The sequence below is a fragment of the Podarcis filfolensis genome (assembly GCF_964270895.1).
Source record: "Podarcis filfolensis genome assembly, chromosome: 1".
NCBI lineage: Eukaryota > Metazoa > Chordata > Lepidosauria > Squamata > Lacertidae > Podarcis > Podarcis filfolensis.
In genome coordinates, this window is record NC_139604.1 from 85703794 (window position 1) to 85721421 (window position 17628).

Consider the following 17628-nt stretch of genomic DNA (forward strand, 5'->3'; position numbering starts at 1 on the left):
ACGGCAAGACGTACACCAAAGGACAGTCTGTGCAAGGCAACTCATGCCCTGCAGAGGAGGGACAGCAGACCACGCTCGTGTCCTGGAGCAGTTCAGACCTACGGCAGAGCCACCCTCCCAATGGTAGCCGGGTGCTACACACTTTGTCTAAGTTGTGGGTACAATTGCAGCCGGTTGGGGTGGGCCAGGTGGCATATCATTCATGGCTATGGAGCCAATCAAAACAATGCTCCCAATCTAAATCAGGCAAGTTACATACATTTGTGTACATCTGTTTCCAAACTGAGGGGGGAAGCATGGGAATGAAGAGGAGGGAAGGTGTGCTCTTGAGCTGACATCCTGGAGAGCCACTTCCTGTTGGTGTGGACAGACCAGTGGCCTGACTCTAAGGCAACTTTCTCTGTTGCTGTTTTGAGGGTGGGCCTTTCCCACCCCATGAGCCTGATGCCTTAATATAGCTACAGTCACCTGTTTCCTGTGGTAGAAAGGTAGACTGGACGTGGAAATTGAGACTTCTACTATGTGTTGTGTCCCTCTATCAGTGTAGTAGCCCCATCTTATTTCCAGCTCTTTCATTTGTCCCCTCTAAGCCAAAACCAAAATACGACATATAAATCATATAAAGTGAGCATCTAGAAAATCTTACGTGAGCTATTCCTATACATGTGGCAAGAGGGACTGTATGCATATACAGGCAACCCAATTTGTGCATGGGTTGCATTTCAGGGTACTGTGCGTGTTGGTGGAGCATGCATAAGCCCACCCCACCCTGTCACCCTGGCGTGCTCAGGTCCATGGGGTCATGAAGAGTCGGACACAACTAAACGACTAAACAACAACACCACCCTGTCACACCATCTTGCAGGTCCAAAACCAGCATATGTGTGCACAGTTGCACGTTCTTTGAACCCATGCAAAACAGGAGTTGCCTGTAACCTGCCTTTTACAAATCTGCATAGCCTTCCTGTTGGTCATGGATCAGGGCTTTACTGATGGGAAAAGGATGATGTGGGACCCATTCTGAAAGAGTTTAAAGTGGGGAACCTGAGGCCTAGGGGCTGCATGTGACCCTGCTTATCTCTATGGGTGCAGCCTTTCCTTTCCTTTTTATGATGTGTGTGTAGAGAAGCCCTGCACTGGAATAGAAAATATTTTAGCACAGGGTTTCCCTACACACACACAACTACAGACAAGGCAGAAGAGTCACAACTGTTGCTTCACCCACATTCTACCTTCGGTGCTATTGACTACCATCAAGAAATGTGGCTGTCAGGCGTGTTGGTAAGGAACCTTCTCTCCAACCTGCCTTGTGCCTACTTCATGGATAACGTTACTATCTAGAAAAAAGCCTAGTGTAAGGAAAACCAGGTCCTTGTTACAGGGGCTATATAGCGCACATGCTTTGCTGTGAGTACATGGCTGAAACCAAGATCCCTTTAGTCCAAATGAACTTCTTTCCAACAGGGTTCAGGCGAGGATCCTTGAAAATGTGTAAGCAGGGCATTTTGGAAAAAGCCCAAACCCTGCTTGCCTATTTGCCCCCCACCCCCACATCTAAAATGCGGGTGTAGTTCATCTCACCAGAGCTAAATAGAACCTCTTATCATGGCTACTACTCAGTAAATCTTGTTTAGCTTGATGTTGCACATCATTGCCAAACATACTTTCCTCCTCCCATGGAGGAACGCAAGTCTTGCCCTTCCTATATCTGCTGGAATATGGCCTTGATCAGCTGCTTTCCTGAGTAATATCAGCTCAAACTGTGTGTATGATCAGGAGCAAGGGCTGCACAATTGGGCCTTGTGCAGGAGTCCATAATGGAATCGGATTGTCTTCAGTCTAGATGCAGTTAAGTGTCACAGCTGATTACAGATTAAGTCTGTGCAACCATGGAAGTAGGCAAGTCAATGCATGCAGGCTGCCGTCCTGATAGCTGCTTGGTGAACCTGATGCTCGAAGGGACTAATTCCACTTCTTGAAGAAAGGAACACATGAGCATCTTGCTGTATCTGCAACTGACGTAGGGTCTGTTAATGAATGCTGTAGCTGAATGTCTGTGCTGGGAGCAGCTTCAGCCCAGCCATGGTCCACAATTATCAAACACTGGAGCACAAGGATGGAGATGTAACGGGAAAACTCTTTCCTTGCTGTTTATATAATTTAAGGTGATTTCTCACAAGCTGTAAATGATTTGGGTGTCATAGATTTTCTGGTAGTTTCTCTCTTTGGTTCTGGAGTCTGTCTAGGGTCTTCTGCTGCTGGACTCTTTGATTTTTCCTTTGATTTCCTGGAATTCAAGAGCTTCCAAAGTGCTGGGATTAAAGTTTTCCATCCCGCTAGACAGGCTGATGTAAACGCTGAAACTGTCCCACACTGAGCACTGTACAGCATGGGCACAAGTATTCCTTTTTAAAAAAACATTAAAGTTTTGAGGAAAATCCTTTTCAAGCTGCTGTGAGAGTTGTTTGGTTATTATGTCCACATAGTATTAATGCTTTCCTCATTTCTACTAGTCATGAAAATGAGCAACAGGGGAGAGAACAAACTAGAGAAACAATTCCTTCAGGGAACTCTTGGCTACAACCCACAAATCTGCCAAGGACAGGAAAGTATTCTGCATGGTATCCAACTTTCTTTTACTCGAAGTAGATCCACTGAAATTCATGGGCCTTAGTCAAGTTAATTAGTCATTATTTTCAACAGGTCTACTTTCCGAGTAAAACTTAGTTACCACCCACTTGGCACAATCCATACAGGAAGCTATTACCAGAAGTTGAAGCCCAGTTGACTTACTCTACAGCCTTTATAGCACCAAGCTGTCAGTGACTGCAGTAGACTTTGCCAAGTTCAGGTCATTGCCAACTCTCCTTGCAGGTCCAGGGAGCTTTAAATTCTGTAAAGAAGGGAAACTGAAGCCCAGACTCTTTACCATTATAAAACTTTATATTTTATTTTTCTACAGGCCAAGAAATAATAAGTATAGGAGAGGTTCAGCTTTGCAGGCGTGCTGTAAAGGTCCCCTACCTGCTTTTGTGGCTAATCAGCTGTGATATCATAGATACTGCAAACCTTTAACTGCTCAGAAGAACAGCCTCAAAGTGTAGAATGAGGAGGACTGGAGGGAAGCATAAGGTCAGTACAGCTGGGAAAAGACCACATTGCATTGGAGGATTTTGAAAATGGGAGAAAGGAGCTCAATATAGGATAGCAGAGCACTAAATGGACAAAAGACTCTTGCCTATACTATAAGCATGTGATGGTGAAGAAAACTGTTGCAATGGGGCCCCAGGGGAAAAGGCCAAGTGAGGAGAATTGAAAGGATGGAAGAGGAGCTGAAATGCAGCTCTGAGTGTTCTCTATTTATACGGGGCCTACACTAGAAATACAAGACAGAATTAGGCCTCGGGCTAGCCTTAGTTTCATTCAATTATGTATTCTTAGCTCCCTGGCAATACCCCTGCCATGATTGGCAAGCAGCCGCCTTTCCAAATCCTGGAAGTGCCAATATCGATCTGCCTGAAGGTCTGCACCTTTAGGGTGTGGCACAACATACCTGTTTGCAGTTAAACCTTCAGCTTTGATGGGAGAAGCTGCATTTCTCTTCGTTTGCAGCTTCAGTGTGGATAAAGCAAAGGGGGATCAGCACACATGAACACAGCTGCATGATAAATAACTAGAGACAATAGATTTCATAGTTTTATTTAGTAAAATGTTAAATAAATACAAATTGATCGTTTATTCTGGACCCCTTCTTTTTCTTCCCACCTTAATAGACTAAAATCTAGACACAATTGTACCAAACCCACAAGGGACTGGAAGGCTACAGAAAAGAAGGCAGCAAAGAGACTGCAAATCACTATGAGCACCAGGCTATTCAATTTCTTAAAAAAAGAAAAAGAAAAACTTAACAAAAAAGAAACCCACCTAACCAACAGAAGTCATGCATCCATATAACATTCACAGGGTGTTGATCTGTGAAAGCAATATTGTGCCCAGTTCACTTAAAGGTATGGGAACTCAGGATGGATGCAGAGGCAGCACGAGTGAGGTTGAGTTTATCTGGCACAAACATCAGGAGAAGAAGAGATGGGAGGATGCTGGCTATGTATGAATCAATACATCAGTGTACATGGGGGAGGAGGGTTTAGAAACCCACTGCCTTAAAAACAAAGGCTGTGAATTTCCTTTTAGGGTCATGGCCTCTTTCACAGACCACTTATTTCAAAGAGTCCTTATTCCAGTTACTAGAAATATTCTGGCTTCAACAATGGTCTTGAGACACAGATGGGATAGTTGGCGCGTAAGCAGCCCACTGCCGTTTCCTCTACTACCGAAGAATGGAATGAAACTACAACATAAGCCACAGGTGAGTGTAACATCCAACAAACCACTTGGACTTGACAGAGTAGAAAAGCTAAGGACTATTCAGTATTTGCTAGTTCGGATATGACCAAACTGACATACAATTTCAAGATAAAACTTGATTGATAATGCCCATTCTTAGTCTTGGTTCACTTCTCACAGGCCTGTTGTTCATAATGTAAATTGGCACTAATAGGACTTTTCAATTACTGTACTAGTGAAAGACTCCAATGCAACCAGCAAGGGTGTGTAGACCCCTGCTGTTCAATCCCATAGGAAGAGTAAAGGACCAGCTTAGCCCAGTCCTTGCTAAAGCACATTCTCTCAACAAGGCTCCTTCCTTCACTGTGGGGATGTACAGGTGTGGCACTGTGGAGTGAGCAGAATCCCCAGCAGATTGGGATGCAGGTACAGCACTTATTGCTGGGGGAGTGGATGGTGGACTCAACACTCACCCTCTAGGCTCACATAACTGAGCTGCAAAGGGAGTCCTGGCTAAACTTCAAGCGGAGCATGTGCTAAGGGAATGATAAATGCCAGGGTCAATAACTACTTATTCCAACCACAATAAAAATGGAGGTGCTGTGCAGAGCCATTTCTAAAAGCTGCCAACACTGATGCAGATAATGACAGCTTCACCTGGGAATGTTTGCTGTTGTCCATTCTTGGTCATGTAAAGAAAGACTCAGCACCTGGGCAAAATTATAGACCCCATAACAAAGAGCCTTCTTATCATCCTCAGCTGATGGGAAGGAAATTAGATGCTGTAATTGTCACTGAGTTTAGGCTTTTCTCTTTTTGTGACCTGCAATGTTATTTGCAGAGGGTTAAACCAGGATTTAGCACATAATTGAGCATTGTTGTAACCTGCATACATATTAGAAAACAAGTAAAAAAAAGCCTCCTAAACTTTTTTGGGGGGAGGGGGAGGCATTTCTGCTTACCCTGGACCCAGACACAACTATGGGACTTCCCCCTTATACTTAGCAGTGTGTGGGACACAGGAAATAGCTGCATTTGCAAACCTGTTTGACTGGGGACGCTGTTAGATGTACACTGCATTGCTGGATTGACCAAGGGCACCAAACTAAATTAGCAATGTTACAGTGCTGGGGCTGGAGGGGTTGAAAGTACACAGAATTGTTGGGCCGAATGAGAGAAATGTTTTTGCACAAGTACTGCCTATCATCTTCTAATTTGTATTTTCCAATCACAAGTGCATGGGCTATGCTTGCTGCAATTTCCCAACAACTAGGAAGCTGTAGTTATTCTTGTGACAGTGTCTCTTCAGTAAAAAAAAAGATGTAAATCTGGTACAAGACTTCTTTAGCATCAGAAAAGTCACAAGTTCAAATAGGTTCCACCTTACAACAACTAATGGAGCCTGACCACACAATCCATTATTTCCATTTCCAATTGCAAATAAAAACTCCCAGCTGCATCCTCAAATATGGATGGGTACTCTCTGGACTTTGCTGCACCAGCACATGAGTGTACACCCTGACATTCACAGTGTACCACAAATGAGCCAAGGGCAGCAGCAGGCAACTCCTGCAGAATGTTTAAGAGTAGGATGTAAATAGGCAATGTCATCTGCATGCAAGCAACTAGCCAGGATCCAGCCTTCAGGTGCAGAACACTGTCCTCTCATAGTACTACTGGTAATTATGTTTCTGAATTCTAAGAAAATCAGGGTGACAAACTTGTTACCCTGATGAACAAAGATACTGTGGTTCCCCTACGTTTTCTCAAGGCAAAAGGAAATCTGACACATCTGCTACCCAAGCAAGGATCTTTCTGCACAGCCAGACAAAACATGCCCAAACTTTATTTTTTTCCTTTTGCTATACTTCCAGAAGCCAAATCCCTCTTAAACTTAGCTGGTGGCATTTCCAGGACAGAAGACGCCAGCGAGGAGGGGGAGAAGGGGCAAGGAGAGAAGTACACACAAAATCAGAAGAATGACAAAATTAAAGATTCACAAGTGTACCTTGCTGCTCTTCACTTTAAACTAGCTGATCACTCCAGTGCTGCAGGCTAAGCAAAGTTATACTACAGATGTCACTAGTCAAGAGAGGCCAAATGTAAAGTAACCCCCCCCCCAAAAAACCCCATGGCTAAATCCAAAGCAAGGTTTCAACACATGGGAGACCTTAGTATAATAAATTGTTTTCCCTTCAGAAAGTACCAGGGGTTAACTGTGAGCCCCATTGTGGGGGCATAAAGATAGCATGTTATTAATACTACTTTGCTGAAGCAGTGTTTTTAAATTGCTTAAAAGTGGAAGGTAGCAGACAAATGCCCCTTCCTCAGGGCAGATCAACACATGACTCTCTTCCCCTTCCCCTTACAACAGCCTTGCACTGAGCTCTGGTCTTCCCTCTCTGCACTGTGTGGTACAACTTTCATGGCCTGATGATACTGCAGGGTTTGCAGAACACAAAGGAGGCAGAGAATTCAACACAAGATCACTATTTTTGGCACCTGTTCCATGTTTAAGATAAAACGAATAGTTCTGCACTCCCTGCACCTTACATCATAGGCTAAGAGGGCATGATGGCCATTGCCCAAATTCATGCATGTGTGGCCATTCTGAACAAACCTATGGCTTTAAGGGAAAAGAATACAAGGATGGCAATTGTGTTTGGTGAGGGGAAGGAAGGGCCACATGCACATGGGGACAGCTGAAATCAGAAATCCCATTTGCCTGCCTCTGTCAACAGCCAACATCAATTTATCAACCAGAAGAGGATAATTGGCTTCCTCCTGTTCCTTGCTGCTGGAAATCCAGCTTCTGGCCTGAAATATGAGGACTTGTCTATTTTTCACCCGTTACACTCAGAATATCTAAATGTAGGCTTGCAAATTGCGTGACCCATCAAGCCAAATGCAAACCACCCAACACACACGGTTGCTTGTTTGCTGCACTCAAAGGCAGGCAAAACCAGGAGGATTATCAGGGATCTGGTGGGCTACATTTGTATTGGTAGGTCACAAGATGAAAAGGCCTCTCAAACATGCCCCCAATGATATTTTGCTCGGTGTATTGCTATAAAAAGTGTTATTTCCTCTGAGCAATTTTCCTGATTGGCTGCCTTCTGGCTTTACTTGCTAATAACATCAGGTACTTAGAAAGCTGCCAACTTCACTACGGAGTATCAAAAGTCAAATGGTAAGGCCTGATCTTTTTCAAACGTAAAGCTAAGGCTATTTGACACGAATTGTCCTTACTCTTCACCGATATGTATAGTGATAAAAGATCAGCTGCTGGACCGTGAGCATAACTGAGTGTCACTGAGGAGTCCTTGAGGGACAAGATTGGAGGCTAGAAGTAAAGAAACCGCCACAAACAATGAGTGGCAGGAACAAAATTCAGATGATTATGTAAATAAAGTGCATTAGGATGCATAGTTCTTCAACACAGAATAGTGAAAGCACGGCAGCACCATCGCCGGCTGTCTGACAGAGGAGAGACTTTCTAACATGGACCTGGGCTGACTGCCATGACTTACGCCAACATGAGTGCTGCCATGGAAGTGAAAGGGTATGAAATATTGGCCGTTTGCACTTGTCTATGCAAAGGTGGCTATTTCAGACTCGCTCATCTCATGTCCAGCACCAGCATTTTAATAGCATGAAATTACTGCGACAATTTGCTTCAGAAGACCGACAAGCTGTGCTAAGCAAAGCCAGATCTCAAAGGTAAAATCCTTTGTCTCCACGTTCTCCCTATAATCTAGGTGCTAAAACGACAAAGATTTTTAAATGCTGCCAATGCTCTCTTGTGCTTTTAAGCACAAGAGTTAATTAGGAGAGCTTAACAGAGGAGAGATTCCACCAGTTGGAGGAAGGTTTGCAGATTGGATGCAGTTCAACCCCACAGGCTATTTGAATGGCATGACAATCTCTCGACACTCACCCCCAAGGCATTTTTCAAACAGAAACACAGCAGAATGGCAACATCATAAGCAAAACCTGTGTTAAAAAATTCTAAGTACACAGCATTTTCTCCAGTTCTGACACCTTTTTAATAGAAATCACTTGTTTAGGAAACAAATAGCACTTTTGTAATTTTTACAATGTTTCTTACCTTGATCTTATTTTTAAGTAACACTAGGAAGACCTCAATATCTTTTTTCTTTTTTAATTTAAAAAAGTTGTTTTTCCCCCAGATACAAAGATTTTGCCCTTGCATAAAAAACAGTGCCCAAAACGATGACACACGGACTCACAAAGACTCACTGTATCTCACTGACACTATTACTTCTAATCTATACCATGCAAGGTCCCATCTACCTCTTTAATCGGACTGTCAGCCTGAAAAAAACAGCTTTTCTATTCCTTACATTTGTAACCAAAAGAGAAAGGAAACAAAGGAAACAGGCATTTTAATAATTTTTTTTGTTTTTTTTTTACTATTTGGGCCATATGTTTGGGACATGTGCTGTACTGTTTGGAATATCACTTTTGCTTGACAAGTGTACAAAAAAAAAAAGTTGGAATTTTCATTTCAGTCGTGACCCGCTTTTCTGAAACCCCAGGCTGATTATATTAGTCCCCCTCCCTTCTCCTCTTCCTCAGCAAAAGCTTCCTGGGCCAATGTGATGCCCTAACCAGCAATTTATTTCACTTGTCTATTTGGAAAAAAAAGTGGATAAACCCGAAGCTGCCAGTCTAGTAATCCCCAGCCTGAGTGTGCACTAGATACTTAGTGAAAAACCCTTCCCCATTCCTTTTTGTCTCTCCTGTCAAAACAATAGTGAATACTGCTTATTGGATAGGCTTGGTCCCCACTCCCACCACCCCACCCCCTCTGGACCCTAGGACTTGTTAATTCATATTTCTGGATTTTTGGTTTAGTAGTACGGAGAATTCAGAAACAGGAAAAGCCCACAGGCTCTTTGGACTTGAAGTTTCCTTAGCTAAACAAACTGGTCTGCAGATAAGATTTGAAACCTGCTCCTCCTCCCTGCTCCCCACCCCCAAATAAAAACAAAAGCAAAACAAACCTAGAGTGGCTGTGGAGGCTGCTGCAGGCACACACTGGTGTAAAAGAGAGAAAGAGAGAGAGAGAGAGAGTAAATATATTATTTAACTTGGCATGGTGCTGGCAAAGAACCTCCAGCTGGCACTATTCATGTAACATGGTCCAAACTTTGCACGTACACACAGAATAAGGAGGATCGATTGGCAACTCTGGTGCTGCCTGGCACAAGCCTCTTCGCGCTCTTTCTGGAACCAAAGAGTTCTGCGCTTTCCAGAAGAAATCCAGCTTTTCTTTTCTAGAGTTTTATTGTTCTGCTCTTCTGCCTCGCCGCCATCTCCCCCGGCTCCTTCTTCCTGTGCTATGTTATTTAGTCTCGTCGCCCTTGGTACAGTTCACCATGCAGCTCTGGGAGGGGGAAGAGGCTGGGGTGGAGGCGGCGGCAGCCTTTGCGTTATTGGTGGAGTCCATGCCATTGGAGATGGCGACGGAACTGCCCTCAGAGTTTATGGGTTTTGAAAGGTTGATGCCCTGGATGAGGCGAATTAACTGTTTTACCTTCTCCAATGAACTGTGCATTTCCTTCTGTTTTGCCAGGATGGTGTTCTTCATTTCCATACATTTCTGAAGCAGATTGGAACAACATTGCATTAATGAGTGCGCTCATAAAAAAAAGGCCCAAACGAGAATGAAAGTTAAAGCAAAGGGATCCCAAGATCCACAAGAGACTGCAAAAACAGATTCTTTGTCAAAGCACCTGGTGGATACAACATGGCTCCCATACCAAATACAGCCCACATAGCAAACCAAAGAGTTCAAAGAAAGCAAATGCTATTTCACAGCCACGACTACAGCATATAGATTACAACTATGACTTAGCAGAGAAAAAGAAGCTCTAACAAAAATAAGACGCCGCTGAGACTTTTAAAAAACACCACCACGACAAAGCTGTGGTGAAGAACGGCTCAGAACTGATACTGTGATTGGTCACAGTAAACAGTCATTTTCTAAGATTCACGGCTGTAGCTTCTAGCGGAACACAGAGGATAAACAAACCATCATTTAGCACAGCAATACTTACTGTTATAGAATTGCTGAGCTGTTTGACTTTCTGTTCTAGCTGCTCCCTTTCCTGTTTTAAATCTGAACTCCATTTCAGTAATTTCTGTTTTTCCTCTTCTTTTGCTGTGGAAGAGAGTATATCAATTGTATCAATTATGCCCTGCAGATGGGATCTCTCAGCTGCTTTTGCACAATGGAGAGCCAGTATTGGACCATACCTGAAGCTGCAGGTGCAGACATAAAGAGAGTCAGATGAAGCTGTCATATCCATTTCATTACTGGGGTTATCATGCAGTCAGCTCTTAATTTCCTTCTGAAAACAAACATCCTACTCCCTTCCTCAAAGTAACATTTTCCAAAGAAAAGAAAACCAAGCCAAGCTCTGTACCGTTTTCTTACCTGCTTTGTATGCAATATATGAATGAACAATTGCTAAAGTTCCTGGCCACGGGATTGCTTCTTCTTTCTTTAGCATCTGAAAGAAAGGAGAAGGAACACTTGGCTGACATGTTCTACCTCTAGGAAAGATGACACATGCTAAAGGGTTTCTTTCACAACTATTAAAATCAATGCCATTCTCTTCTGAGGCCCTCCCCAGGCAATTAAACAACTTAAAATCCCCCTTTGTTCTACTCTTGGGTTGCTGCTAGTTCTGGTCCGGGACAAGAAGCCTGATGCTTTGTTGACATGTGATGGATGTGGGAGGCCAAAGGGACAGAGAAATGAACCAGACTATATCCACATATCAAAAGGAGGGAGAGGAAGACTGTGCTGCAGGGCTATCAAGTGCATGGGGATAACACGTAACCTTTCAAGAACTAAATAAAAAACATAAATTTCATAAAATGGTAAGGAAGGGTAGCCTTGTTGCTTTAAAGTCTACATTAAAAAAACAAGATGAAGGCAATTACATGATCATTTCTATGCTTGGTTGTTTCAGCAGGCAAGCATTCAGCCCCTAAAGAATTAATTAAAAAAAATAAAAATCCCTAAATGGATAACAAAATAGTGAGGCACTGGTAGGAAGAAGGGGAATTGTGTTACTAATCACTAAAACATATGTGCCTGTAATATTCACAACCAGCTTATACACAGCACTTACAATAGTATGTCGAAATGGGGAGTGGGGAAGGAAATTCCAAGCAAACAAATACTGAGGTTTGAGTACTGGGGGAATTCTATAACAGAAGCATTATCCAGAAAAGATGCCTGATCCACAACTCAACACGCACCTCAAGCAAGTAAACATTGCATTTACTGCACACACAAAAACCTCCACAATAGTTTGGGAAGACCCTCAAGATTTAATAGCATGAAATACTCACACATCTGTGCTAAACCTCCCACAAGGGAAGCCTGTTTAATCACCATGTCAGCAATTTTGTACATTCCCTTGCATCTACAAACATTTTCTGCTGATGAAATTTTAACAAGCTGAACAGGAATGAAGAGACAACATATCTGATCTTAAAACTTGCCAGTAGAGAGGATTGTGACTTCATGATTCACAAACTGCTGATCTAATTAGCTAAAGGAAAAACACTCTGATAGCAAAGAGCAGTCTCCGTGGAGAAAACTACATGTTACTTTGGCAAACATGCATTTCCCACAAATGTGTTGGTTAACAGCAATGCAGGAGTAGCGGGGCATTTCCAGAAGAGAATTGGTGGGTGGGAGACGGGTGTTTAATCATGTGGTTATTCATCACAAAACGTTCCTCCCCAGCTGGGCTTATTTTTGCTCTCAAAGCCAGCTATGGGGAAAGATTTAGCATCTATCTCATGCCTGCTAACTCTCACCTGTAAAATGCCCTGTGTCCCTGCATTATCATGCAAACATTGCTTTTCCAGCATGTAGCTTTGTCCTAGACCTTAAAATACTGGACTTTCCAACACATGTATTGTAGAATGAAGCTAACATTATATACCATATTTTTCGCTCTATAAGATGCACCAGACCACGACGCACCTAGTTTTTGGAGGAGGAAAACAAGAAAAAAAATATTCTGAATCTCAGAAGCCACAACAGCAAGATGGATCGCTGTGCAGTGAAAGCAGCAATCCCTCTTGCTGTTCTGGCTTCTGGGATAGCTGCGCAGCCTGCATTCGCTCCATAAGACGCACACACATTTCCCCTTACTTTTTAGGAGGGAAAAAGTGAGTCTTATAGAGCAAAAAATACGGTATCTTTTGTGGAAGCAGAAATATCGATAAAGATGCAAGTGGATCAAAGGGAATCTTCCCCGTAAGTCTTCGAGCTTTGCCATGGCAAATAAATGGCTGTTTAGTACCCTGAGATGTGGAACAGAAAAGCAAACGTTTGATGGCTTTGAATTTGTGAGGCCATTTCAGTTCAGGTCAGATATTGTCACCCTCTCAAAGTCTAAGCCATGTGCCCCACCCATTTTGTCCAAAGCAGAGAACCATTGCAAGAGGCTTCCCTTTTTGTGTCAAACAATACCTGGTCTTGACATTTGGGACAGATCCACATGCCCTTGGGAATAGTTTTCAGAGGTGGGTCCAGACAGTCCAAGTGATACACACGTGAGCACGTGTCACACATCAGCAACTGCCCACTTTTCCTGCAAACACTGCAAAAATCTTCATGGATATCACCCTATAAAATTAGAGGGGGGAAAGGGAACTTACAAACTTTGAAAACTAAATTCCAGTTCAAAGTAAAGTCCTAAGTGAATGAAATCCCCAAAATAATATCCTTTTCATGAAACACAGAAAGAAAGCTACCAAAGGGTCCCTGACGATTAGATCCACTTTCTTCAGACAGAAAAGAACCACAAGGAATGTCAGGGGCCATGGCTTCTTCAAATGCCACCATGTCTACCCTAGTACAATTTCAAACTATAAAGCACAGATCACTTTTTTTAAAGTGCCACAATAGGTTCGGTTCTCCAGGAGGTGCAGAACTTGTCACCCACGTTTCACTTAATGTCTGCATGGAACTGCTGGGTGGGATTAGACAGCGTCTGAGAGTGTGCTGTCATCACCATTCTGATGACACACAGCTCTTATGTCATCTTCTGCAGGTAGGCAGTGGATGTGCTCATTGGTGCCTGGTCATGATAATGGACTGGATGAGGACCAATGACATGAGTCTTAATCCAGCCAAGATGGATTAGCAGGTGGATCTTCTGTCCAGGTGAATGTCATGCAATCTGCTCTCGACAGGGTGAGACTCATTCTGAAAGGTCCATAGACTGAGTGTCTTCCTGGATCCACTGCTGTCACTTGAGGGACAGGTGGCCCTGGTAGTGCAGAATGCTTTAGCTTCTGTTTTTTTGTTACAAAAAAGTTAAAAACCAAAAGATTGTAAGTCACTTGCAGTGTAAAAGATCCACTGGGATGAAAGAATTTGGATATGGCAGATCTCAATGGGTGCTCAGCCGGTGGATCTTAAGACGGTATAACTTACACTAGCATAAGTTCCCCCCAGAAGGGGGCATTCTGGAGATGTGGCAGAGCAAGGAGAGACTTACACCTCTTCCAAACACATTCTGGCTCAGTCAAGTGACCCAGCAGCCCAGCCAATGTAGCTGGCAAAGAGTGTCGTATTCCTTCTGAACTGAGTTTGGAATAGGGGTAACTTTTGCCACTGTAACATGCCAGCATTATTTATGCTAGCTTTCTATAGTTAGGATTGCTCCATTAGAGACTTTTGTAGTAAGCAACTAATAATTTAAATCCAACACTAGTAGCCTGATCCAACACTAGGAGCTCACTATACTGAGGTGCTTATTTTGTTTGGGGACAGAGTGCATAAATCAAATAGTGAATATGAATATTCCAGTGCTGGAGAGGAGTGAGACTAACACATATACAAGGAATAAAAGCTGATATCATTAACCATGATGGATAAAAGAGATTTGCTGTGGTGGTTGCTGCTGCTACTGTATGTCTTTATTTTCAATGGCTATATGACCACACTGGATTGATAAGCCTCTAAGCAAATAAGCAAAATCTGCACAGCTATAGGGGCAGAAAATTGTACCAATTGTGAGCAGTGAAGTCATGGCCATTTCTAGGTGCCTGTGACATCTGTACAGCCTCATTCCACGCAGCACGCCAAATCAAAACAAGAAAGCAAGGGGATGGGTTAGGCAGGTGGGGGCCAGAGATAAAATATAAAATTAATGCTTTCTATTGGCAAAAGAACTGTGGTCTACACGTTGGCAAAATGTGATATCTGGGGAGCAGCACTGAGGAGAAAGCCTGCCTGGATTCTCTGCAAATATGAGTAAGATCTACATATTTATTGTGCAATAAAATTATTGTTTGCAAAAGGCTATGGAATATAGCCTTGGGCATGCTTAGCATGAGCATAAGCATAATTTCACCTGGGTGCTGCCTCTTAAGGTAGCTACAGTCTTTCCTAAGAAATGTGTCTCATGTGCCATTATCTTTTCAATATTTTGGAAGTAGAAGGCACTGGTTGCAAAATCAAGTTAATGCACCACTTTAAGCCTAATATAACTTTAACCTTGGTGCATCACTGCAATATCCAGTAATAGGTATACTTTTTCTGATTTATCTTATGTAAACTTGGCCTTTCGATAGAAGAGATGGAAAACCTTGACCAAACCAGACTAACACAAAACACCATCCCCAGCTGTAAAATGTCAACAAAGGCCCCAGTACTAGTTTTAATAGCAAGAACATTTCAGTTTTGCATGACTCTTTGCATTACTTTCCCTTCCTTATCTCTTCACTTTAGGATGCAAAATTCTTAGCAAAGCCATTTAGTTTCCTTTTCTCTCTTTCCTTCTGCTGTTACCATCTCATAGTTACTATTTTTATTTGTAGATCACTGTACAGAAATGCAGAAAGAGAAGAAGAGCTAAAAAGAACAGAAATAAGGTAACAGAAAATGGCTTAATACATGAATTTCAATCAACTGAGGGCTGCTCTGGAAAATTGCTACATCCAAATCCCAATCTCTAAAGCTTTCTTCAAATTCAGAATATAGGGATAAAATTTGAAAGAAATAAAAGTGTCACAGCCTCCTTAAAATATGTAATTCAATCTTCCATATCAAACTGAGCAGTGGTAGGATTTGAATTATGCCAGATGTTTTCTACTGCCTTACATAGCATGCTAATGTGCCCATCTTTATTAAGAATACATATTAAATGATGCCAGAATACCAACCACGGGTGGGTGGGAGGATATTACCCACAAACATTAGCTGAGGCTTAAACTTTGACATTGAAAACCAAGCCTTCACACTTTCATGGAAACCTCTCTCTATTAATTCCTAAACTTACTGTGCTATCCTGACTTTGGCATGTAAAGATGCTTTGATTTTGCAAGTTCTACATATCAAATGAGTGCTGGATTCCAATGTTCAAATTATGGGGGGAAGGGGGGAACTTAAGGAAAACCTCACATTTTATCCCTCAACCCCCCACCCAGCTTTTAAGTCAGTCATACTCCACTCTGTAGCTTTCTACAGTGTAGTAGTAGTAGTAGTAGTAGCTAAGATGAGTTTCACAAAATATAAGGGGGTTGGATCCCCTGTGACTTGAGCATTGTTGGGTTCTAAAGTAGTTCAATCTATAATAATACAGGCAGTTTCATATTGTCCACTCAACAGAGTTAAACTTTCATGTATCGTTATGACTACCCAAACTCAAAAGGCCTACTTTTTTCTTGTATTTTGTGACTGCATGGAGGACAAACACAACGAGGTTTCCCTAGAACAGGGGTGGGGAGCATGTAGCTCTCCAAATACTGCTGAACTAATTTACAAAATCCCCTGACCTCTGGCTGTGCTAGCCAAGACTAATGAAAGTTTGAGTACAGCAACATCTGGAAGGCCACAGATCCCACATCCTAGCCCTAGAGCGCCTGTTGAAGTGGAGCTGAAACCTAATGAGCATCTTAATCTGAGTAACTGATTATGACAATTACAAGATATTCAGAAGCTAACAAGATCAGAAAGTTCTACTCAGTTGTCTCTCTCCATTAATGGGCAGTACTCTGCACTAGCAGAGGCTTCCATGAATGGAAGGGAAGCAGTTTTCATTATCTTCTGGGGGCCACCTGCCCCATCAACCTCCACAATCCTTTGGAGCAGACCAGGGAAGGTCTACGGACTGCAGAGAGATGGGGGGAAATCAGCAAACAATGCCTGCCCCCATTCCATTAAAGGAATCCTATATTGGATTAAAGAGTCTTTGGTGAGTGGAGGGACACAACTGAAAACAAACCTATTTACCAGAAATTCTCCAAAAAACACACACCACTGAAGTGAAATAGGAGGTGAATTTCTGGAGGAAGCAATACATTCATGTGATGTGTGTACATGTTTGGTGGATGGATATTTAACAAAACACTCTAGGCTTGAAGGCTGATGGCTAATCAGAATTACATCATTACCGAAAGCTCAGAACATTATGTAAAAATGTGCAACAAACATCAACTGGAACGACAATGAGCTCACTGTCCTAGTGCTTTATTTATAAAACAAATGTGCTTAAGAATCTAGCAACCTTTGTCAAACCTGTTATAAGTAGAATGTGTTCATGTGCATGTGTGCACGCCATGCTAAATCAGCAGGAAAGTCCTCTTTCTTTGGATCAATTTTTACTACTGCCTTCTGATAGTTTGGGAGATTTCATGAATAATACAATACCTAGAGAATGAATGACTATGGCTCTTAACACAGAACTTGCATCCTATAGGAATGCTGCCTGTTGATTTTATCTTTTGCAATACCCAGCAGTGCAGAAAAGATACTGATGGTGTTCCTGATTTGGCTATTCTTGGCTGCTTCAACAATGAGGCTACAGATACAGTTATGTAAGTTAGAGCAATCCTCAAGCTGCATATTTCATGAATGAGATGCAGAGGCTCTTAGCTCAGCAGCATAAAAAACAGACTGGAGGAACATCTAGTGCAGCCCACTAGAACATAAAAGTTATGCAATCTGATTGTGTGTAAAATGTGTTCATTAGTTGGGTCTTACAACCATGGAGCTATTTATTATGAGGAAACGAAGGTACAGAGAAGTGATGAGACTTGACCAAGGTTGTGAGTCCAGAATTTCCAATTCCAATCCAGCTATCATGAGAAGGGTGGATTTCCCTCCCTTCTGAGTAATAAAAAATTACCACCCACACTCTCCAAAAACAGACAGTGTTGCAGATCAAGCTATGGGTTAGATCAACTTTAATTCAGCAACAGCCTGTGCTAAACTGGCAGAAT

General features: G+C 42.5%; 1 protein-coding gene across 5 annotated transcripts in view; it reads right to left on the reverse strand.

Annotated features, from left to right (window-relative positions):
* Positions 1 to 3683: 3683 nt before the first annotated feature.
* Positions 3684 to 17628, reverse strand: part of PHF21A (PHD finger protein 21A) — a 132300-nt gene continuing 118355 nt past the window's right edge. For all 5 annotated transcript variants that reach the window (XM_083602143.1, XM_083602145.1, XM_083602141.1 and 2 more), the window contains exons 15-18: positions 12869 to 13024; positions 10808 to 10883; positions 10428 to 10531; positions 3684 to 9970 (exon numbers count right to left, since the gene is read on the reverse strand). In XM_083602143.1, the coding sequence (XP_083458269.1) occupies positions 9713 to 9970; positions 10428 to 10531; positions 10808 to 10883; positions 12869 to 13024 (594 nt within the window). In that variant the 3' untranslated portion in view covers positions 3684 to 9712. The remainder of the gene's footprint in view (positions 9971 to 10427; positions 10532 to 10807; positions 10884 to 12868; positions 13025 to 17628) is intronic.